At 40.8% G+C, this 23,352-nt stretch overlaps 2 protein-coding genes across 3 annotated transcripts in view; both read right to left on the bottom strand.

Annotated features, from left to right (window-relative positions):
- The window catches only part of LOC309697849 (L-rhamnose-binding lectin SML-like), an 88,669-nt gene extending 82,409 nt beyond the window's left edge, over window positions 1-6,260 (bottom strand). For both annotated transcript variants that reach the window (XM_082520043.1, XM_082520042.1), the window contains exons 1-3: window positions 6,180-6,260; window positions 5,684-5,716; window positions 966-1,067 (exon numbers count right to left, since the gene is read on the bottom strand). In XM_082520043.1, the coding sequence (XP_082376169.1) occupies window positions 966-1,067; window positions 5,684-5,716; window positions 6,180-6,213 (169 nt within the window). In that variant the 5' untranslated portion in view covers window positions 6,214-6,260. The remainder of the gene's footprint in view (window positions 1-965; window positions 1,068-5,683; window positions 5,717-6,179) is intronic.
- LOC309697845 (uncharacterized protein) overlaps window positions 1-22,834 on the bottom strand; it is an 80,410-nt gene extending 57,576 nt beyond the window's left edge. The window contains exons 1-8 of the mRNA XM_082520038.1: window positions 22,563-22,834; window positions 21,705-21,766; window positions 21,209-21,241; window positions 18,703-18,798; window positions 18,170-18,263; window positions 17,911-18,005; window positions 17,771-17,815; window positions 17,546-17,681 (exon numbers count right to left, since the gene is read on the bottom strand). Of these exons, the coding sequence (XP_082376164.1) occupies window positions 17,546-17,681; window positions 17,771-17,815; window positions 17,911-18,005; window positions 18,170-18,263; window positions 18,703-18,798; window positions 21,209-21,241; window positions 21,705-21,738 (533 nt within the window). The 5' untranslated portion in view covers window positions 21,739-21,766; window positions 22,563-22,834. The remainder of the gene's footprint in view (window positions 1-17,545; window positions 17,682-17,770; window positions 17,816-17,910; window positions 18,006-18,169; window positions 18,264-18,702; window positions 18,799-21,208; window positions 21,242-21,704; window positions 21,767-22,562) is intronic.
- Between the last annotated feature and the right edge of the window lie 518 nt (window positions 22,835-23,352).

The raw sequence follows: 23,352 nt of genomic DNA on the forward strand, positions 1-23,352 counted from the left end.
CTCTGAAAATACTGCAGGTTACCATGGAAATAAAAACTGAATTTAAATGTGTGGCTGTACTTTTTTAACCAGTAACATCTGGATTACTAGAGATTTGAATGGTAAAACTGATTTTCTGTGTATGCACTCAGACCTGTCTGAGGTCAAAGTTCAGCATCATGAAGATAAACTGCCATTTTTCTCCGCTGAGATAAGAAAGCAGGCGCAGCCCGAAGGAGGATCTAGATGCAGTTTTTACCCCGACAGAAAAACATGGCAGAAAAATGTTCTGTTTTCACAGTGAGTGGGAGGCAGAGCTCTTTGCTACAACGGCTAAAGAAATGTGAGCGTGTCTCACTTGTGGGACGACTGTGGCGACGAGAAAGTGACACAGTGGAGACACACTTCAGTGCATGTCACACAAGCCTCCGTGCTAACTACCCACCTGACACACAAGCAGAAAAAGTCTGTGAGGCAGCTTTGAGCAAACATGAGTTTTTTGAGGGGCAAGAAAACCAACCATGGAGCTGTTATTGAACAATCTGTAACCTCAACATATCAAAAACCAAGGAACCAACTGTGGACTTCAGAAAAGCTCCCAACATGTCTGATGCCACAAACATTAAGGTGGAATATGTGCAACCCTATAAATATCTCGAGACGATTGTTGATTCAAGACTGTCTCCGTGTTTGTTTTACTTAAGGAAGCTGCCTTAGACTGTTTCTCTAACAGCATTAGAGAAACAGCTTTGTCCAGGCTGCTGCTGTTTATTGACTAATCTGTAGCAACTTGCACACGTTTATCTCTTTTTAGGTATTAATGTTTTAAACACTTTATTATTTAGTAAATGTAATTTTATTAACTCTCAGCTGGCCTGGTAACGCTTTGGTGTCCCCCAGACAAGCTAAAGGAGCTGGCTGGGGAGGAGGAGGTCTGGGCTTCTCTGCTTAGGCTGCTGGTTTTTGGAGACTATTTTCCATCTTACCACAGCTCAGGCGTTGAACACTGAGGCTGCTAAAGGTGATCACTCTTCCTCTGGATATGGCCGTCACAGCAGGAGGAACGGGAAGTTGTGCTCTGATAAAGCCTGAAATCAAAATATTAAAAAACGTAATATGAGGGTAAAGCAATGGAGGGAAATGTAAAAGTAACACAGAGAAGGCCGGCCGTCTTTTTTTCTCAAAAGGTTTGATGATGTAGTGAAAAGGCTATTTGGTTAGCTAACGTAGCTGTTTAACTGCTAACAGGCAGGAACACGCTGTGTGCATTTTTTTAAGTGATTAAAGTCAGTAAAAGATTACAGAAACACAGAAACTGCATTGAGCTGTAAGTTTATTCAAATATGGTCTCTAAGCAGATTCTTACTCTGGATGGCATTACCTCGGCCTCCAGTAACGCTGTGAGGAACCTTGGAGTCATTTTTGACCAGGACACGTCCTTCAACGCACATATTGTTAGGATGCCTGGGTCGTTGACCCGGGGTTTTTGAGTTTATTATATTATTTAGAATTTCTAGTCTTTGGTTTCTTTGAGTTCTGTCTTATGGTTTATGTCTGTCTTCTCTAGTTGCTCTGTCTCCCCTGTCAGCTGTATCCCCTTGTCTAGTTGGCGTCTCTGTGTATCCTTAGCTGCTATATCCCCGTGTCCAGTGTGTCTGCCCTGGTCCCACGTCTCTGTTCCCTCTGTTGCAGTGCCTGCGAGTCTGTGTCTTTAGTTCAGACTGTGTCATGTTTCCTGTTTTATTTTGAAGGTCCTTGTCTGAGGTTAATGTATCTGGTTTCGCTTCCCCTGGTCTCGTTAGGCCTGATTTGCCCCAGCTGTGTTTCCCTCCTGTTACCCATTCCCTGATTGCTCCCTCTGTGTATTTAAGCCCTGTGTTTCTCTGTCTGTGTCGTGATCTACTGTTTTTCTAGCTGTGTGTTCTGTCAGTCCTCTGGTGTAAGTTTATTTTGATTTTTCCCCCCCGTTATGTTATATTTGAGTTTAACATTAAAGCTGTTTTGAGTTCACATCTGTCTCCGGAGTCTGCACCTTGGGTCCTATTCCTGTCTGCACACAGCCGCTCATAACACATATTAAACAAATATGTAAGACTGCGTTCTTCCATTTGTGCAACATCTCTAAAGTTAGAAATATCCTGTCTCAGAGTGACGCTGAAAAACTAGTTCATGCATTTATTACTTCCAGGCTGGACGACTGTAATTCATTATTATCAGGAAGTCCTAAAAACTCCCTGAAAAGCCTTCAGCTGATCCAAAATGCTGCAGCAAGAGTCCTGACAGGGACTAGAAAGAGAGAGCAGATTTCTCCTGTTTTGGCTTCCTGTTAAATCCAGAATTCAAAATCCTGCTGCTCACATACAAGGTCTTAAATAATCAGGCCCCATCTTATCTTAATGACCTTGTAGTACCATATCACCCTATTAGAGCACTTCGCTCTCGCTCTGCAGGCCTACTTGTTGTTCCTAGAGTATTTAAAAGTAGAATGGGAGGCAGAGCCTTCAGTTTTCAGGCCCCTCTTCTGTGGAACCAGCTTCCAGTTTGGATTCAGGACACAGACACTATCTCTACTTTCAAGATCAGGCTTCAAACTTTCCTTTTTGCTAAAGCACATTCACTAAACATTGAACGTTGGATAGATGTTAAGATCTTCTCAATATTTGGTCTGCCGGTCCATCATCTGAACTTAATCTACAATTTGGACGTCCAACCATGACCCAACCTGGACGTCAATATGACGTTTAACATTTGAACTTTGGACTTGGTAATTTTTTTGGACATCATGTGCACGTCTATGACAGGAGCAGGGAATTTACATGATTAAAAGATGTAATATATATATTTTTATTTACAAATAACATTGCTGTTATCAACATGATACACGTGAATATAAATATTTTTTTATTTTAAACTTAAACTTTGAAATAAAAACATTCTTATGTGTTAACCTGTTGATTTATTGAGAACATGTGGGGTTTTTATTTGTTATGTTACATTTTCCAGTTTTCATTTAACTGGTTCTGATTTAGTGCTCACAATGCATTTGGTCCATTATAGTAGTGATGTGACGTTATGTATCGAGGCTTCGAAGCTTGTGTCGAGTAATTGAGGGAGCGTTTCCGCGATGCGCGTATCGAGGCTTGCTTCATTTATGGGAGGAGCTGAAAATGATGACGTCCGAAGCCTCGCTGCCCGGCTGTACCACGTGACTGGTTCATGAAGTGGTTTGAACTTTGCCGCGAGTTTTGACAGCGATATAAACCCTCAGACTTCATTCAAAATGTGGGTGTTTGATGGAGAGTTGTTAGTGAGAGTTTGGAGACCGTTTGGAGGTTTATGAGAGTGAGGAGAGAAAGTCAGGAGAGAATGGAGCCAGCTAAGAAGAGGAGGATGTCCTCCCCTGTGTGGGAACATTTTGATCTTATTCCTCCCAACAAGGTATGTAAATTTCTACAGAAGATGCATTTTCATAACACTGATGGTGCAATAAAACCTATGTTAAGCTGTCTGTACTTTTGTACAAGGTGAAGTGTTTGCTATGTGCCAGGGAGCTGGGATATAACAACAACACCTCATCCGTGCTTAGGCACTACAGAGCTTTGCATGAGAGTAAGGGGAACAGCGATTGTGGAGCAAGACCAGGTGAGCCATCAAATGCAATGATAATATAGCATGCAGTAATGTTACTAAATGATATAACAATATTATACAGCTGTAATAAGTTACGTGTGTGATATTTATATTTGTGCTTTGTTCTCCTGAGGAAAGACAATAAAGACAATCTCCAATAGATGAAGACCTGGTCAGCATGGTGATTGAGGACTCCCAGCCATTTAGCATTGTGGAGGACAAAGGATTTAAAAGATTTGTTAAATCATTAGATCCTAGCTATGTTCTCCCCACTAAAAAGGCCATAAAAGCAGTGAAAATTTAGTTTTTACAGAATAAAATGTGAACAGGCAGGACTGAGGCTCAAAGCCTCAGTGTGTAGCTGTCCATACCTCAACGTTACAAAAGCACAACCACTGTCCACACCCCAACCACACCTCACCTCACAGTAAATGATCATTTCCATTTTAAGCATTTCCAAATAATCATTTTCCATACTGCCAGTATAAATATACACAGTATACTGCATCACTACAATATACATGTTTCACACACTCCTTTTGTTGTTGACATTTACAGGCTGCGTGCAAAATGCCACACTCTTCAAATTCATGCCAGCTATTATTTTTACGTCCAGTAGGTGTCCTGCTAGAGCAAATGAAGCTTCAAGAAGCTTTGCGCTGGGGTGAACCAATTGGATGAAAAGCTTCAGTGCTTCATGAAGCTTCATCTGCCCATCACTACATTATAGGTCATGGATTTGCTGTGTGGCAGGCAGCATGTTGGACCAAAAAGCAGGACTCATAAGCAAAAGGGTTAACTAAAAGAGGCAGCTTTACTCTAGTGGCAAATAACTCACTTCAAATACAAACCTTAACTAGAAAAGAGAAAACAAACCAGGAACTGTGACTAGAAAATGGCTGGAAACACAGAGGGTGTAAGACAACAACAGACAGAGGAAAACACAGGGCTTAAATACACCAGGGAGTAACGAGGGAATGGAAAGAAGGAGGGAAGCACAGCCGGGACTAATCTGAAATAAAGAGATAAAGGAAGCAAAGCAGAACACACTGACATAGGACACAGACTGTCAAAGTAAAACAGGAAGTACGAGGCATCCACAAAGACGCAGACTAGACAGAGACGTGGAAACACGACAGACTCTGGAACAGAGACAACAAGAAACACAGAAACAAAAGTACCAAGATGTGGGACACAGGGAAGAGAGAAAAATAAGACTACACATACAACACACGGAGAACAGAATTAAACGTTCATCAAGAACATGGAGGAGGCACAGAAACAGAAGAGACACCTAGAAACCAGGAACTACAAATAATATACAAACAGGAAACCATAATTCAAAGAGTTTAACTTCAACCAAAAACACAAACACGGGGTCACCAGACTCAGTGCCGTGACAATATTAGACTCAGTGGGCTTCTGTCAAACTGTAAAAGAACCCACTTTAATCACACTCTAGATCTTGTGTTAACATATGGCAGAGAAACTGAACATTTAACAGTTTCCTGAAAACCCTCTGCTGTCTGATCATTTCCTGATAACATTTACATTTACACAGCGGTGGAGAGTAGACTTTATCACAGTAGATGTCTTTCTGAAAGCGCTGTAACTAAGTTTAAGAATATAATCCACCCACTGTTATCATCTTCAATGCCCTGTACCAACACAGAGCAGAGCAGCTATCTGAACGCTGCTCCAACAGAGGTCGATCATCTTGTTAATAATATTACGTCTTCACTGTGTACGACTGTAGACACTGTAGCATCTCTCAAAAGAAAACCTCAAATCAGAGGAAGGACTTGACTCCTTGCTGTCGCTCAAACGTGCATCTAGATAACTCGCAAGCTGGAGAGGACATGGCTCCTCTGATATAAAAGATCACCAGCCTGGAAAAGTTGTTTTTGCTTTATAAAAACCTCTCTGGTGGAGAGAAATAAAAACTAGTGATATGTGAAGGTTGTTCAGTAGTTGCACAAGCAGAAGAAGAGCTCAGGTTCAATGATTAGCATGATGGAAGTATAAAGTTAACAGCAAGGCTGAGAAATATAAGAAGCAGTAAAACAGCATTTACCTGAAGTGATGAGTGAACAGGTTGCTGCCAGCACTGAAAGAGACAGAAAGAAAGCTCAGTGTCAGACTGTGTGTTTGATATCAAGTTGAATTCACCTCAAAACATGAAACAGAAATGAAAAGCAAACAGGAGAAAGCTGCTGCTTTCATTCACACCTGGATTCTTTGGAAACTCTTTCTAAACAGCAGATTTCAATGACACATTTATTCTCTTCATCTTTCCAACTTTTGTCAATAAACTTATTTGTGTTGACAGTTTGACTTCAACTCTTCAAAGTAAATGATCAGCCATGAATTGCTCTCAGGACTCTGTGAAGCCTAACTGTCCTGCTGAGGTGATGCAAACATGTATTTAGGATGTTAGATGAACTGATCCAATAAAGCAGAAAGAAAAGCATGTCACAGTACAGCACAGTGGAAAGCTAGAAAAGGATTAGACTGAACATGTGCAGCTGATTTCATGTATAAATAAAGGATGATCAGTGTGTTGTACTCACACAGTGTGCTGCTGAGTCCGGAGCAGAGCATCATGTTAGGAGATCTGGATTACAGTGAAGAGCTGATGGAGGATCAAACAGCTGCTGTCCAGAATAAAACTGTGTATGCAAAACTGTAGCCAATGGAAAAATGGGAATGTCTCCACAGACCAAACAAGGAAGCAAACCTACTTTATAGATAGATAGATAGATAGATAGATAGATAGATAGATAGATAGATAGATAGATAGATAGATAGATAGATAGATAGATAGATAGATAGATAGATAGATAGATAGATAGATAGATAGATAGATAGATAGATAGAACTTTATTAATCCCTCGGGTGGGTTCCTCTGGGAAATTCGATTTCCAAAAAAGCACAGCACCGACAGAAGTTACAGAGTTACAGAATATTATATACACACACACACACACACACACACACACACACACACACACACACACACACACACACACACACACACACACACATATATATAAATACAGAGACAATATAAATAAAATATACGAAGGGGATAAATAGAATAAATAGGAATAAAAAATAAAAATACAAGTGAATTGCACATTTCAAGTATTGAGTCTATTGCACTGTTGACTATTTACAAAAGTATTGCACAAAAGGTATTGCACAGTGAGGTGAAGAGGCACTACAGCTTAGTTGTTCCCCCCTCCTTTGTCCTCCTGTTTCCCCTCCCTCTCCCCTCCAGAGAGGAGTTAAACAGTCTGATGGCGTGTGGGACAAAGATTATAGGTGCGCGGCTCAGCTCAGTTGGGGACAGCTGTGACCAGATCTGCCCTTTATCCTGAATTAGAAAATTAGTTAAGAAATGAATGGATGGGAATCGAGTATCAAGCTGAAATAAACATCCATCCATCCATTCGCTTCTGCTTATGCTTTTCAGTGTCGCGGGGGGCGACCAGCTGTCATGGGGCGAGAGGCGGGGTACACCCTGGACAGGTCGCCAGTCTGTCCCAGGGCTAACACACAGAGACAGACAACCATTCACACTCACATTCACACCTAGTGGCAATTTGGATTAATCAATTAACCTATCCCCACAAGTTGCATGTCTTTGGACGGTGGGAGGAAGCCGGAGTACCCGGAGGGAACCCACACAAACACGGGGAGAACATGCAAACTCCACACAGAAAGACCCCGGCCTGATGGTGGAATTGAACTCAGGACCTTCTTGCTGGGCGGCAACAGAGCTATCCACCGTGCCACCGTGCTGCCCATCAAAATATGATAGTTTAATAAGAGAAGAAAATACTATCTTTAGGTTTTAAAATTTTAAATGTTGCCGGTCTTTCATTTTACTTTTGGCCTCTTCAGCCTTTGTAGGACAGTACAGAGACCATCCTAACGTCACTGTACAGCTCTTAGCCCTGCTGCTGTTCTTCACACAGCAGGTGGACAGTGCCAGGATTGTGTTGCCACAGTAAGGGAACTTTGCTTCCTCGTGCCTGATTTGCATGAAACACTACTGGAAATTCCAGGAATCGAGTTTCTCTGGGTTGCTGGATGCTATTCGAAACAATGAGCGGTTTGTAAATGTGACGCACACCAGCAACACACACACCAAGTTTTACACAAAATGCAAAATGTGGCTACAAAAATAGCAGCAGCAGAAAGTCAGAACTGAATGTCTTTATGTTGCTGATCTCCAGGAACTACACACTGCAAAAACTCAAAATCTTACCAAGGATATTTGTCTAATTTCTAGTCAAAATATCTCATTACACTTAAAATAAGACACAATCAGCTACAAAGTAACAATTCAGTGAGATATAGGAACTTGTTTTTAGACAGTGCATCTTGGATCTGGAGAATTTTCACTTGTTGCATTGGCAGATTTTTCGCTTGATACAAGATTTTTTTTTTTTAAATTGATGAAAAAAAATCTGCCAATCTGTTGCAGGCCACAGCAGAGGCGTGTCATGGCTGTGGCCGCTGTTGTCAGGGAAGGCACAGATGGCAGCACTGTTTAAACTGAGCTGTTTAAAGGGAGCCTCATGGAGCCCAGCCTGTGCAGAGCCATCCTGCACAGGCTGGGCTCCATGAGGAATCACAACATACAGTAGTAAATGTCAGCGACCGGCCCTGTGTGTTTGTTCGGCAACTTCATAATGTGGCAGTGCAGTGGCTTTGGCCAAGGTCACACGCCCACCGCACGTGACAGGACATCTGCAATCGGCGTGCCGTTATCGTTAGCTGAGGTGCTGATCGTACGCCACTCGTGCCATGAGATCAGCTGACTTTGCGTGTGCATGCACTGTGCACAGCGGTGTGTACTGGGAACGCAGGCATCTGTTTAAAGAAAATGGATTTAATTTTAACAAGTCAGGGGTGAAACTGATTGAAATTCACTGATGAGATGATGGAGCTGGTCTATGCTGGGCTCACATCTACCCCCTGGCCCAATCCCTTTTTGTCCCCCATAAACCCCCCACCAGAGCAGCCAAAGGTTCGCCATCGAGCCCCGCCCTCAACAGAGCAATCGAAGTTACATTCCTCAGGCAGGTAAGTGACGGAAGTGACGGTCAAGGTAAGCGACTCATGTTGTAACTGACGTCAGACGCCGGAGATTTTGGCGGAAAATTAAAGCAAATGGTAGTTTAGATTTGAACAAATTCATTTAAGCTTCAGTATTACCAAATACACTTATCAATTGTCTTATAACAACAACATTTGTCTAAATCATCTCCAACACTCTGGAGAACAACGGGGAGAGTTTAGAGGCTCTCCAAGATTACATTGATCAGTGCTGCCAGGATCTCGTAATGAAGAAGGCCCAGAGTGCAGCTTCCCCGGCCAAATCTGAGACGCCGTCGTCGAAAAGACAACGCCCGGCAGATTCCCCCGGCCAGCCGGCAAAGATATTGTCGACATACTGGAGTCAATCGACAAATGATTGTCCAGTTTCGATGCAAGGCTGTCCTTGGTGGAGATTCTTCACTGGGAATTTAAATGCTTGCGAGAATCCCTGGAGTTCAGCCAGCAGCAGGTGGAAACGCTTGCTGCTGAAAATGCCACGCTAAGGGAGTCGGTGAAATGTCTCACAGAAAATGTTACCCAGCTCAATAGAGAAAATAAAAAAATAAAAGAAACAGTTATCGATCTACAAGCTCGTAGCATGCGTGATAATCTGGTATTTTCTGGAATACCAGAAAATACCAGTTTCACACCTTGGCTCAGGCGATTAGAGGATCATCAGGGGTCCTTTTGTCCCTCTGTGGGGGGAAACTCCCACTAGGTTTATATCTGGGACTCTCCACCATTTGACCTTAGAACTGAAGAAGCTTCTCGGATGAGAGGTGAAACGTCTTCAAGCAACTTAAAGAAGTCCAGACGCTTTTCTTTGCAAGCTCCTTTGACAATGAGAGGTGGTGGATTGGCCAGATGCAGGTCGATGTGTAAAAATAACTCAGTTGTTTGGTGGTGGCTATGGCGGGGCTTCCACAGAGGCCAGCAGGTGGATGAGGGAAGGGGAGGCAGTAGGAGAGACCCGAGGCAGCCGCCAGTCCGAGTGTCAGGTGAACTGAACTTCAGGTAAGAAGTTATGACCTGCAGTCCATCTGGGTCAGATATAAACCAAGTTTAGGTGGAGTTTATTTTCGTTGTGCTGACTTTTTACCCTCAGTTGCAATAACTCGTACTGCGTTCTAGCCAGCTTGATGGAGTTTCTATACAGCTGGGTGGGTGCTATGATGTTACTGATAGTGAACTTTATTTTATTCATACGTTTAGTTAGTAGAGTTGCCAACGGCTCCTTAAAAAAATGGAATTACACGTTTCATATTGAGCTGAGAAGAGACGCAGTTTGTCCCGGATTTTAGTTAGAATGGAAAAAGACACAAAGCTGGAGTTATTCTGTGTTTACGTTGCACAGCTGCCTCTTCTTCTCTCGTTCTCTCCCCCCTCCCTCTCCTGTTGCTACTTCAATCATGAAACTGATCAGTGATCAGCTGATCGGCTTTTCTCTCTTGTTTGTTTATCGCCCACTTTGCACCAGAAAGAGGAAACCAGCGGATGTCGCGCTAAACAACAGCAGCACGTTTAAGCTTGATCAGCTGTTGTTAGAATGTATTTCATATTAATTTCTAGTATCAGCTGATGTTTGCTGGAGCCACAGCTGTAAAGCTGCTGGTCATGATGTCGGTTTGGATATGTGGTGAGAGGGAAACATGAAGATGAAACCAGGAGATGTCCTTACTGAATCATCAGAGCTGAACAGGTGATGGAGAAACAGGTTTACCTTTTAGGTGACATGAATGAGTTGAAGTTATGAACTGTTTCTGAGAGACAAATAACACCAGGATCCTTTTCTGTGTAGCTGACAGCTGGTAACTGTGCAGGGGCGGGTCTAGCAAAGTTTTGCCAGGGGGCCAGGTAGGGCATTAACAGGGAGAGGGGGGCACAAAGACATACTTTTCTTTCTTATTCTCATTTAAAATGTCTCGCTTTTATTAAATAATTATCTAAATCTTACAACCAAAGTTTTTATCTGACGTAAAATGTATAGAAATCATACATATACCAACAAGACTGTACATCACTGTCACCACAGCGTTTGTTTTCATTCAAAGTCTTTATGGCTTTAATACCTGGTGGGTCGGTCTGTAGTCAAAATGCCCGATTTTCTGTCCCAGTCCAGCCCTGCAGGTTAATACTGGCAGTGTCACCATGCCAGCTGACTGTATTTCATCATCAGCCAGTGTTGTTCTTTATCAATATTACCAAAGTTTACCATAAGGCAGCATAGAAAGTATTTACTTGCTTTCAGGTTTTATTCAAATGTTAGTCTTTTCAGTTGTTTCTCCACTTTTTTCCTGTTTCAAAATCAAACACCAGTTTGTGAGAAGATTATCTTCTTTTTTTAACAGGCAGAGAAAGTTTTACATTGGAATTTGTCAATTGTTTGTTACAAATGTTCGTATTTTAATATTCAAAAATGTTTTTGCCCAAAACATATGTGCACTACATGTCAGTAAAAATGCTATGCAAATATTGATGTCCTTGAATGCTGAGTAAACATTGACAAAGCACTGATTGTATCTCTTGTACTTTATCAACGCAGTATCTAAAAACTTTGCACCGTAGTGGTTAAAATCTCATTCTAATAAGAGTTAAAAGCGCATTCGGTTATTAGGTTTATAGGATTATTGAGTTATGGTTAACGGTTGGTAGAATTTTTTTTTAAACATCTGCCAATTACATCTGCCACCCTTCTCCAAATCTGTGCCCCTACCTGGCCCCCCCAACAAAAATTTTCTAGACACGCCACTGCTGTTACCTTGTTGGTAATTTCTGGTAAATAAATAAATACAAGAGAATGAAACATCAGTATATAAAAACAAAAGATTGAGAAGAATTTAATAAAAAAAAAAAAAAAAAACGATGAATGGCTCAGAGAGACTGTATGGATTTCTGACATTGAACTGCTGTCATTTTCTTTAAGACATTTTTAACAGCAGAGGGAATTTTGGATTGTCATCTGTTCTGTATATGCACTGCTCAATCTCGTCCCGTAAAGAAGAATCAAAATGAAGAAGAACAGAAATAAAATCAGAGGTCTGTGCAGTAAATGTTTTCTGCTTTTCTAATGTAAAAAGAACAAACACAGTTCTTATAAAGACCTAAGATCACATGACTTCAGGCAATGTATAAACCAAACTCATTTCATCAACAGGCTCACATTTAGTTTGTACCATCACGGTTTATCTGTATACAATATACTGGTGGATTGTTTGGTTCTCCACTGGCCCAGTTTGTGAAGTCAAACTGGGAACCATCACTCCACTTCCACACAGTTTCCTGGAAGAATAAAGTTCAGTTTGTTCTGATGTACTTTGATGCATCTATGCTGAGAGTGCAGACATGAGACCTCTTACACCACTCGAACACAATGAAGGTTCATTTTGTTTGTGCAGGTAAAAAATGAAAAGAAAAGTCAAGTCAACAGCAACATCTGTCTCCAGGAACAAAGTCCAAGACCAGTAATGTTCTGGGGACAGAGCTGGGCTCCCTTAAGGTGGTGTCAGAGAGGCGGATGCTGTCCAGGATAAGGACAATACCTCCCACCCACTCCATGACGTGCTGGCCAATCACAGGAACATGCTCAGTGAGAGACTGAGATTACCCATAATGCACCGCTGAACAGCACAGAAATCAATCCTACCTGTGGATCTCTCTGTACAGCTCCTCCATTGAATGCACAGTGAAGTGTAGTAGGTGGACAGCCTACTATCTGCATCTCTCTACAGAGACAAAAACTACTACTATGATAAGAGGGGCACCTTAATTTCAGCTTAATGTTTTATTACTTTTGTGTAATATATCAGGGACTGTGATATATTAGAGCTATTGCATTTTATTCAGGGCTTCACCTATCAATAATTCTAGTCTATCAATTGTTCCATCGATTGAAGAATCAAATAGCAATAATTAATATTCAAAAGAGGAAGAAAAGGTCTTTCAAAATAAACTGGTCAGTGGTTTCCGTTTTAGAAATGTGTTTTAATAGTTGTACTGCATACATATAACCATGCATACCTAAATTATTTCATTTCACACACGATATTAAAATGAAAGAAAGCTTAGATGCAAAAATGAATAAACAATAATAATAATCAAGTACAGCAATGTCAAATAAAACAAGGTTTACATGTACCTGAAATAATGCATTAAATGTTTTACAGTGTTGTAACTCCTGGGTGACGTAGGTTATAGTGTTTTTTAATAGTTTATGTGTGCAGTGAGTGAGTTTGTGACTGTAAGCCTCTAAAGGACTATGTGGTGGCTGCAGAGAAGAAATGTGAGCATGTCAGCATTCTGATGTTGTCCTGTGCTTTCATGACTTCATTTGATGGTGTAGACGTTTTACTGTCCCATGTCCAACTTTATTGGCCTGCTGAGGGAAAAAAAGGTTTTACAAAATGTAAAATTTAATACAGTTTATTAATATAATATATTGTTTCTCTTTAAATATGAAAAAAATGTTCCAAAAAACTTACAAAAAATAAATAATCTAGTGAATATGTGCCCCTGCTTGCTACATGTACCTCAGTGAGCTACTTGATTTAAACATCAAATGAGATTACATAGATCAAAGTTAAATTTTAAAGGAGGCGACATTAACAAACATGTGCAGCAGGACAAATCTTAATGTGCTGAATTTACTGAAGAGCCTCAGTGTCAGTTTTGTGACTGAACGTTATGTGTTTTTTTGCAACTGATGGCAAATGTACTTGTTTCTGTTTCAGGAGGACAATATTTAAACGAGTCATAAAAATGTGAATTAATAGTCTGTGGAACACAATTTAATGTAAATTGGATGAAATGTAATCATGAAAATCCTGTCCTCTGCCTGTTGTGGTTGTGATAGCTGCTGATAGGTTTATTTTCAGTAGCGTAATATATTATAGTTTGCTCAATATTCACTTGCATGGATGCTCAAAGCTGTTATCGCAGTGCCAAAACGTTGTTTGTCCTAAAACTTCACACAGTCATGATCCGCGCTGAGTGTTCAGAGGTGAACGCCATTTATAACCGCTTTCATGAATCAAAGCAGAAATGAAGTAAAATAAGCATCGTTTGCCAGCAGTGTGCACAGAGCGAACAACTATCTATAAGAAACTAAAAATGTTAGAATAATGGCTGAATGCTGCGATGTGCTATTAAAGCCAAGAAGCGATGCATGTTTCACACACGTCGCAGTAGTAGCTGCATGGCTGTTTTCAGAGAGAATTTATTGTGTGAAACCTGAGGTTGGATAAGATTCTGGTTTTCTTATTTTTCCTGCTGTGACCCAGTTTAGCTCCTTTCCTCTTCATCTTTAAGGAATTCTGTGATTGCAGTAAAATTCCCTCCATCATCACTGATCCCAGCTGACCTGTACTGAACTAAACATGAATCCTAAAGCCTGTAATACAACAAAGAACATTACTAATGAACACTGATTACACAGAACCTTTGATCAGTTAATATATAACTACATAGATTTTATTGCAGCAGCGTGATGTTCAGAGTTTGGCTGTGAGTTTAACAAATTGTTGTTAAAAACCATAAAAACCACAAAGTTTAGGCATGAAGTGTAAAATAAAGTTAGAATCAACATACATGATCTGTACAACTTGTTTACATCCTGCACACATCCTGTTCACTTCGTTGCCTTTTGAACACCTACTGCTGATTTAGAAAACACACCCATATTCACTGGTGATGGTCACAGTTTAATGTAACGTCACAATAGCCTGCACAAAATAAGCAAATGTAGCTCGTTTCCTCTGCTGCAGCTTGTGTTTACCCTCAAGGTGTTCTTACTGTCTTGGAGCAACTGGGGTTAAAAGTCTTTTAATCGTGTAGGACTTAATTAGATCTTCCCTCCAATCTGGACGACACCAAACTTCCACTGAAATGTGAAAAAAAATGTTTTCTTTGTCTTTGTTATTATTATTTTTTGTTTTTCATCTAATCTTTTTGTTTCTGTGTCCACATCATAACTTTTTCTGTCCTTTTTGATTTTCTGTTTGAATTATACAAAACTACATTTTGCTTGTTAAAATTACTTTGTAAACAGTTTGTCATGGTCCTGGGTCGTTACACCCAGCATTTTGTGTTATATTGGTGTCATCGTATGCTTAGGGTTTATTCTTGTTTTCTTAGCTCCTAGGGTTTTGGTTCTTGTGCTTAGTGTGCTGTCCTCCCCCCAGGTGTTCTGTTTGTGTATCTGAGTTTGTGTTTGTAAAACAGCCTGTGATCTTCCTGTTTTACTTTGAAGGTCCTGTCTCATTATGCCCATTAGTTTCAACTGTGTTCACCCCATACGTGTCATTTCAATACAATACAATTTTATTTATATTGCACATCTAAAAACCAGATGTATGCCAAAGGGCTTCACAGAAACCAAATAAGAGCAATGATAAATACAAGTAAATAAAATGAAAAAATAAAATATGTACAAAAAAAATGTACTATATACTAACAGGTGGGAGACATAACTAACCAATCATACAGCAGGCATAATCATAAATACAATAATAAAAGCAAAAAAGATAAGTTACAGTTCACTTAAAAATGCGAGCTCTAGGAGGCAGGGAAGGCAAGGCTAAATAACTACGTTTTTAATCAAGATTTAAAAGATTGAATTGAATCAGACGTGTGAAGAGCTTGACGGAGATTATTCTAGAGGTAGGATGCAATACAGGCGAATACGTGGTCACCTCTGCTCTCCCACGGGTATTAAAAGCTGAGGACATCCGTAAGAAAGCTGGGCGTGGTGTTATTTATGATTTTAAAAGTGAGCTATAAGATTTTAAAATCAATGCAATATTAAATGTAAAGCCAGTGCAGGTCGCAGAGAACTGGAGTAATAGACTCAAACCTACCAGTTCCGGTTAAGAGACGTGCAGCAGCATTTTGAACGAGCTGCAGTCTGTAAACAAGGGCAGAATGGAGACCAGTATAGAGGGAATTAGAGTAATCTAATCTTGATGTAACAAAGGCATGGATAAGTTTTTCCAGGTCCTTACGTGGTAAGCAGGGCTTGGCCTTAAAGATTAGATGCAATTGATAGAAACCAGATTTAACTACAGAGGACACATGTTTGTCCAGCTTGAAGGAACTGTCCAAGACAACACCCAAGTTCCTCACAGTGTCAGAAAGGGAGTCAGCAAAGAGCCCAAATATACCAGTTACTTCAGCCCGAGAGGAGGGAGAATCAAAGATTACAATTTCTGTCTTCTTATCATTTAAAATGAGGGAATTGCTCAGTAGCCAGTTTTTAACTTCACTCATACATTTAAAGAAGTGTTGCAATGACGATGTGACATCACCAGCCAGTTTAAAATAGATTAGAATGTCATCCGCATAAAAGTGAAAAGAAAAGTCGTATTTATCAAAGATTTGGCCCAAGGGTAACAAGTACAGAGAGAACAGCATAGGACCCGGCACAGACCCCTGGGGGACACCAGGGGTAACAGGGGCAATGGAGGAGGTGTAGGTACCCATGGTGACAGAAAAGGACCTTTCTGATAGATAGGATTTAAATCAGCTAAGGGCACTGCCCGTGATGCTCAAGCTTCATTAAAAGGACATTACAGTCCACCTAATCAAAAGGACAAATCAAGCAAAACTAAGACCACAGGGCGCCCTGAGTCAGCAATTGAGAGAAAGTCATTAAGATTCTCAGTAATGCAGTTTCCGTGCTATGGCGTGGCTTAAACCCTGAATGAAATTTTCCCCGATATTATTTGCATCCAAATAAGTTGGTAATGAACAATCTTCTCTAGGACTTTAGACAGAAAGTTAGTGAGTGGACTGAGGCAGCTCTTTTTGAGTATAGGTTGCACTACAGCGTTTAAAAGTAGCTGGAACATAGCCCAATAACAATGACAGATGCATTAGAGATAAAATACAGGGCCCGATAACGTTAAACCCATCTTTAATAATGTAAGATGGAAGGATGTCAACAGCGTTTCCTGTCAATAGGTCCGGGTTTGTGGTGGGGCGTGGTCTGCGGATGCCATGCGGATGCACCTGCACGGCGTCCGCAATCACGCCCAACGAGTTAAAGACACGGGGATTCAGGGTTGTTGGTGTGTGTGTGGTGGCAAGGAGTATGTGTGGCCTGCAGCTGAGAGCTGTAGTCACACTGTGTGAATGAAGTTCGCTCTCAAATCAGACCTCTGGACCCGTCATGCGTCTTCCTTGCCACATATGGTTTCAGGTTTTGTTTGTTATTTAGTTTAAGTTTATGTTTAGTTCTGTCCTTGCTTTTGTCATTTCCAACTAAAGCTTCCTTGCATCACAGCAAGTGCCTGAATTTTGGGTTCTTTCACACAAACCCCACATGACTGCTGCTGCAGCTATAAATGTCAAATTGGTTTAATTAATTTTTTATTATTATTATTTTATTATATTTGTATTTTTTTGATGACTAAATCACATTTCTGTTATTAAGTATTGTGATAATGATGTGCGCGTTCACTCAGGATCTAAAACAAACTGACGAAATCTTCGTGACTGATGATTTTCTGATGATTCTTTTCAGCACAGAAAGGTTCATCTTTTAAAAATGATGAAGAATTTTCATTTTCATTCACTTCAAAAACAAGTCTGAATGTACCGACCCTAAAAGATTATCTTTAGAAGTTTATTATTTGAGTTACTTACCCTGACAAGTGTAAAACACCTCCAGGTACTTATAAATGTTTACACACGGGTCTTCTGAGATATTTGCATCAACAGTACAGTTGTTTGTCCCATTGCACCTGTGAATGCAGGTCAAAGGTGAATCAGCAAAAATTCACTGCATCATCTGAGAGAAGATGGAGAGCTGAAGAAACAGAGTCAGCATCTGTACCTGGTAGTTACATAGTTCATGCTTCCTGACCAGGCGCAGTTAACGTTGTTGACGTGATTAGCATATCCATGAGAGCACGTGGTCGTGTCACGGCGACCAAAATTCGCCCAGGAGACGACTATAACCTGTCCTTCATCTGAGGAAGAGTTCATAGAGTCAAACTGTAACCATGGTGATATTTTTAACTGCATTAAATGTAGAAAGACATAGAAGCTGTGTTCTCACCACACTGAAGGTTTGCCTGAGATCCTCCACATGTTACACTTTGGCCTGAAACAGACACAGATCCCATAGAAACTGTAATCATTCATGTACAGATTGGGTTCATCAGTCATTTCTAATCACAGGTTTAACAGAGTCGTTACGTGGCAAGCAGTCGTAGGTGGTCTCCAGGTATTTGCAGACTCCAGGATCATAAGTAATGTTTGACTTTATGTCACACTCAGTTTTTCCATCACAGCTGCAGGGAGACAGAAACAGCTGGTTTTCAGCTCAAAGATATGAAACAAGTTACTTTCAGGTAATCATTTACTTCCTGTTAGTTTGAGTAAAGCTGTTCAACAGGTTTTAGTTTGTTTCTTCTTTTGAATCAAAGGCTCACTTCTACCATCCCACAGTGCTCACCTGTTCCTCACGTTGTTCACAGCGTCACCGTGAGAGCAGATTACTTCACCTCCACATCTGTACTCAGCTGACCTCACAATGATCATTCCACCCACTGTTATACAGACACAGTATGAGAGAAAAGGAACAACTCAACACAACATGCAATAATCCAGGTTTCAGGCTTCAGTTTCAGACTCAGATGCTGCAGATCCATAAATAATGAGGATTGTACCTCTGTACACCACCACAGTGGATATTACATTAACTCTGATCAAGGAGGAAACTTTAAGTCAGTGTTTTTGTTTCTAATCTACATCAAATGTTTCTGAACTTTTATACACAGTCCAACATCCTCAGAGCTTTTTTAAAGAATAAATGCACTGTTGGTTTGTTGATCAGGAAAATACAATTTAAACTGAAAAGAAGCAGCTGTGCATAAAAAGGCTGTAAACTATAAACAGTTCATCCAATACTTGTTAAGTTTGTTGAATTTAGCCTGAGAGTCTGAATTTGATCTGCAGTGAATTCTTGGACACTATTTTCCATCTTACCACAGCTCAGGCGATGAACACTGAGGCCGTTAGAGGTGACCACTCTCCCTGTGGATATGGGGGTCACAGGAGGAGGAACTTGAGCTCTGATAAAGCCTGAAATAAAAAATAAATGTATAATAATGTAATAATGTAAATGTATAATGTAAAATAAATGCTAGGTTTAAGCCCGGGTCATCTTTTCAGAAGCCCGGGGTCTTTTGGAGTGTAATTTGTTTCATAGTTAGAGGCCTGACTGACAACTGTATAAAACAAAAACCACACACAATATTCGAAGCACATAGCGCACAGTCGTAAATTCCCCCTAATTTTGGTATCAATCAATCAATCAATCAATCAATCAATCAATCAAGGCTTTATTCGCCACGTGCAGGTTGCCCTGCAGTGAAATTTGAGCAGCTACCAAAGCAAATCATTGGTACTGTACAAATAATGTAAATATGACGGTGTATCACAAAAGATTGATATCAAACTGATCACTTGACCCATTTTGACTCTATCCAGTCCTTTAAATCCAGATTGAAAGCATATCTATTTGATTTGGCTTTCCTGACCAGTTAATACCCTTTTAAATCTTTTAAATTTTTAACTTTTAAATCTTTTATTAAATTTATGCTTTTATTATTAATGTTCCTGCTGTTTTTGTCTTCTTAGTGGATTTTGTACACTGAACAAAAATATAAACGCAACACTTTTGTTTTTGCTCCCATTCCCCATGGGATGGACGTAGAGACCTAAAATTCATTCCAGATACACAATATAACCATCCCTCCCAAACAGTGGTCACAAATCAGTCCAAATGTGTGGTAGTGGGCACATCTGCTATATTGAGATAATCCATCCCACCTCACAGGTGTGCCACATCAGGATGCTGATCTGACATCATGAGTAGTGCACAGGTGTACCTCAGACTGCCCACAACAAAAGGCCACCCTGGAATGTGCAGTTTTTTGACCTGACTCCAGCTCGTCGCCGTAACAGACTTGTGTGGGCAAATGCTCACATTCGATGGCGTCTGGCACGTTGGAGAGGTGTGCGCTTCACGGATGAATCATGGTTCACATTGTTCAGGGCAGATGGCAGCTGAGAATGTCCCAGTTCTTGCATGGCCAGCATACTCACCGGACATGTCACCCATTGAGCATGTTCGGGATGTGCTTGACCGGCGTATACGACAGCGTGTACCAGTTCCCACGAATATCCAACAACCTCGCACAGCCATTGAAGTGGAGTGGACCAACATTCCACAGGCCACAATTGACAATCTGATAGACTCCATGCGACGATGTGTTGCACTGCATGAGGCAAATGATGGTCACACCAGATACTGACCGGTTCTGGGTCCCCAGACCCCCAATAGCGCAAAAAACTGCACATTCCAGGGTGGCCTTTTGTTGTGGGCAGTCTGAGGTACACCTGTGCACTACTCATGATGTCAGATCAGCATCCTGATGTGGCACACCTGTGAGGTGGGATGGATTATCTCAGTATAGCAGATGTGCCCACTACCACACATTTGGACTGATTTGTGACCACTGTTTGGGAGGGATGGTTATATTGTGTATCTGGAATGAATTTTAGGTCTCTACGTCCATCCCATGGGGAATGGGAGCAAAAACAAAAGTGTTGCGTTTATATTTTTGTTCAGTGTATTTATCTAGCTCTTCTGGTCTGTTAGTGCCTGATTTGTACCCTGTTATTGACTTATGCTGACTCTCCATATTACTGTGAAGCACTTTGCTTTGGTTTTTAAATGTGCTATATAAATAAAACTGTACTATATTACGTTACTTGTTCTTCGAGTGAATCAACAAATGGCGAAATGAAAAGCCGAACAACAACAAAGCTGTTTCTTTAGAGAGTCTCAGCTTACATGTGTTATTTCATATTTGTGAGAACGCTCACAGGCATTCACACATTTCTGCTAAATCATAGTAATTCTGCTCAATGATAGAATTTCTGCTACGTTTGACTATTTTTGCTAGATTATAGTATTTCTGCTAAGTCAAAGGAGTTCATGTAAATCATAGTATCTCTACCAAGTCACAGTGTTTCTGCTAAATCGTTGTATTTCTGCAGATTCATAGTATTTGACACTGCAAAGTATTTCTGGGTGTGGACGAGGACGAGGGGTGCGTTTCCTTCTGAGGTTGGAACCCCCCCTCCAGACCTGCTCCTTAAAGAAGTGGAGTCCCCCCCCAGGTTGCAATCCAAAGCCTCTATCCCTGATTTCCTCACATGTCAACAAGGAGCCCCACAACATCCAGAACCCCCCCACCCCCCACCCGCCCAGCAGCCACCAGACAGGGTTCATTTCATTTTCACTGGGAACAGAAATAAGATTTTAAAAAGGTGTGTGTGAAGGATAGAGTTTAGATTTTAGATCACACAAATACAATATTTAGTAGTTACAGACAGAAGAAGAAGAGGTGAGCTCTAATAATGAGAAAGTTCACAGAAAGGCTCTTTGTGACCAGAATATAAGAAGCAGTAAAACAGCATTTACCTGAAGTGATGAGTGAACAGGTTGCTGCCAGCACTGAAAGAGACAGAAAGAAAGCTCAGTGTCAGACTGTGTGTTTGATATCAAGTTGAATTCACCTCAAAACATGAAACAGAAATGAAAAGCAAACAGGAGAAAGCTGCTGCTTTCATTCACACCTGGATTCTTTGGAAACTCTTTCTAAACAGCAGATTTCAATGACACATTTATTCTCTTCATCTTTCCAACTTTTGTCAATAAACTTATTTGTGTTGACAGTTTGACTTCAACTCTTCAAAGTAAATGATCAGCCATGAATTGCTCTCAGGACTCTGTGAAGCCTAACTGTCCTGCTGAGGTGATGCAAACATGTATTTAGGATGTTAGATGAACTGATCCAATAAAGCAGAAAGAAAAGCATGTCACAGTACAGCACAGTGGAAAGCTAGAAAAGGATTAGACTGAACATGTGCAGCTGATTTCATGTATAAATAAAGGATGATCAGTGTGTTGTACTCACACAGTGTGCTGCTGAGTCCGGAGCAGAGCATCATGTTAGGAGATCTGGATTACAGTGAAGAGCTGATGGAGGATCAAACACAGAGCTGCTGGATTTACTCTGAATAAAACTTGTAATGTATATGCAAAGTGCAAAAAAACCCAAAATGTGGATTATCTTCTATCTCAGATGTAAATGAATAAGGAAATAAAACTACTTTACATTAAAAGTTATGTAAGCCTGGATCAGCTGACCCAGTGACAGCTGGGAGAGGCTCACATCTCATATTTGTTGATTGGTTAAATCAGTTTAGCAACTGGTAAGAATTTTATTTTTTCTTAAAACACGATACAAATTATTGCAACTTTTTTTGTAATGATTCAGATGTCGTGAAGAGCTGTTCCAAAGTTTAGGAGCTACAGTTTGAAAATGTGATCACGTCTGGATTTAAATGAAGAGCACAGAACAGTTCAAAGAGCCTGATCAGCTCAGAGAGAAAGTGACACTCCCCTGTTCATTAACAGCGTCCTAAAGAGGGAACAAAGAGGACGGAGACCAAGTGGACGACACAGACACACATGCAGCAACAGCTGTGGGTGTTCAACACACCAGTGTTTACAGTGGTTTAAATGGGGTGGCAGCAGGTGGATGTTTTAGCTGCTTGATGTTTGTAGTGATAAAACGATTATTAAAAAAGAAAAACAGGGTGCAGCATGAGTGCAGCAGGAACACATTTGTATAGAAAATTTTCACATTTGCATGGATTATCTCCACACGTCTCTCTGGTCAAAGCACGCAAAGGAGAAAGATTTGAGAAAGTGGGTGAAAATGTGTTCTGAAGCCAGTTCACGAGGAAAACAGAGTTTCAAAAACACTCACAGTATTTAGACAGAAGTGTTACTTCAACTCTGACTGCGTGAAGAACTTTTCAGGTCCGGCTGTGCAGCAGGTAGAGTGAGGATCCAAATTACAGGGCGCAGATACAAAAGGATGAACTGAAAGAGGCAGCTTTATTGCTGTGGCAAAAACACTCAAAGACACAAAAACTCAGGAGAGAACTGGAGACTCAAAAATATGGAATACAGGGAAACACAGAGGCCAACAGAACAACAAGCAGAGGACGACAGAGGACTTAAATACACCTAGGCTAAGGCGAGGATGTGAAACAAGAGGGAACACAGCTGGGACTAATTGAGGCTAACGGGACGAGGGAAGCCAAACTGTGCACACTGACACAGGACAAGAGAGCGCCAAAACAAAATAGGAAAAATACTGAAAAACATAACATGTCACTGTACACAGCTACACCTTCATGCAAAAGGTTTCTGGAGTTTCCACTTTCATCCAAGAGGCGTCTTCTTTTTTAAAGCCTGTCCTGTCTGACAGCTTTTCCCATCACAATTGTGACCTGAATGTGATCTTGTGGCAAACACATTTGCTTTTTTAAGATGAGCTCTATGAAGCTCCTCTTGTTCACGTGTTGCCTTTATGTATTTCTTCATTCATTTCACTTCCATCACTACAGTACATGTGCAATATGGAAACATGGCCTCTGTCAGGGTCCTGGGTCGGTGATGCAGTGTTTGTGTTCTGAATTATTGATAGTCTTTGCTTTTGTAACATGCACTGCCTGGCTAAACAAAAAGTCTCCACCCAAAAAAAAGGTCAC

This window comes from Aulonocara stuartgranti (genome assembly GCF_965226115.1).
Source record: "Aulonocara stuartgranti genome assembly, chromosome: 20".
NCBI lineage: Eukaryota > Metazoa > Chordata > Actinopteri > Cichliformes > Cichlidae > Aulonocara > Aulonocara stuartgranti.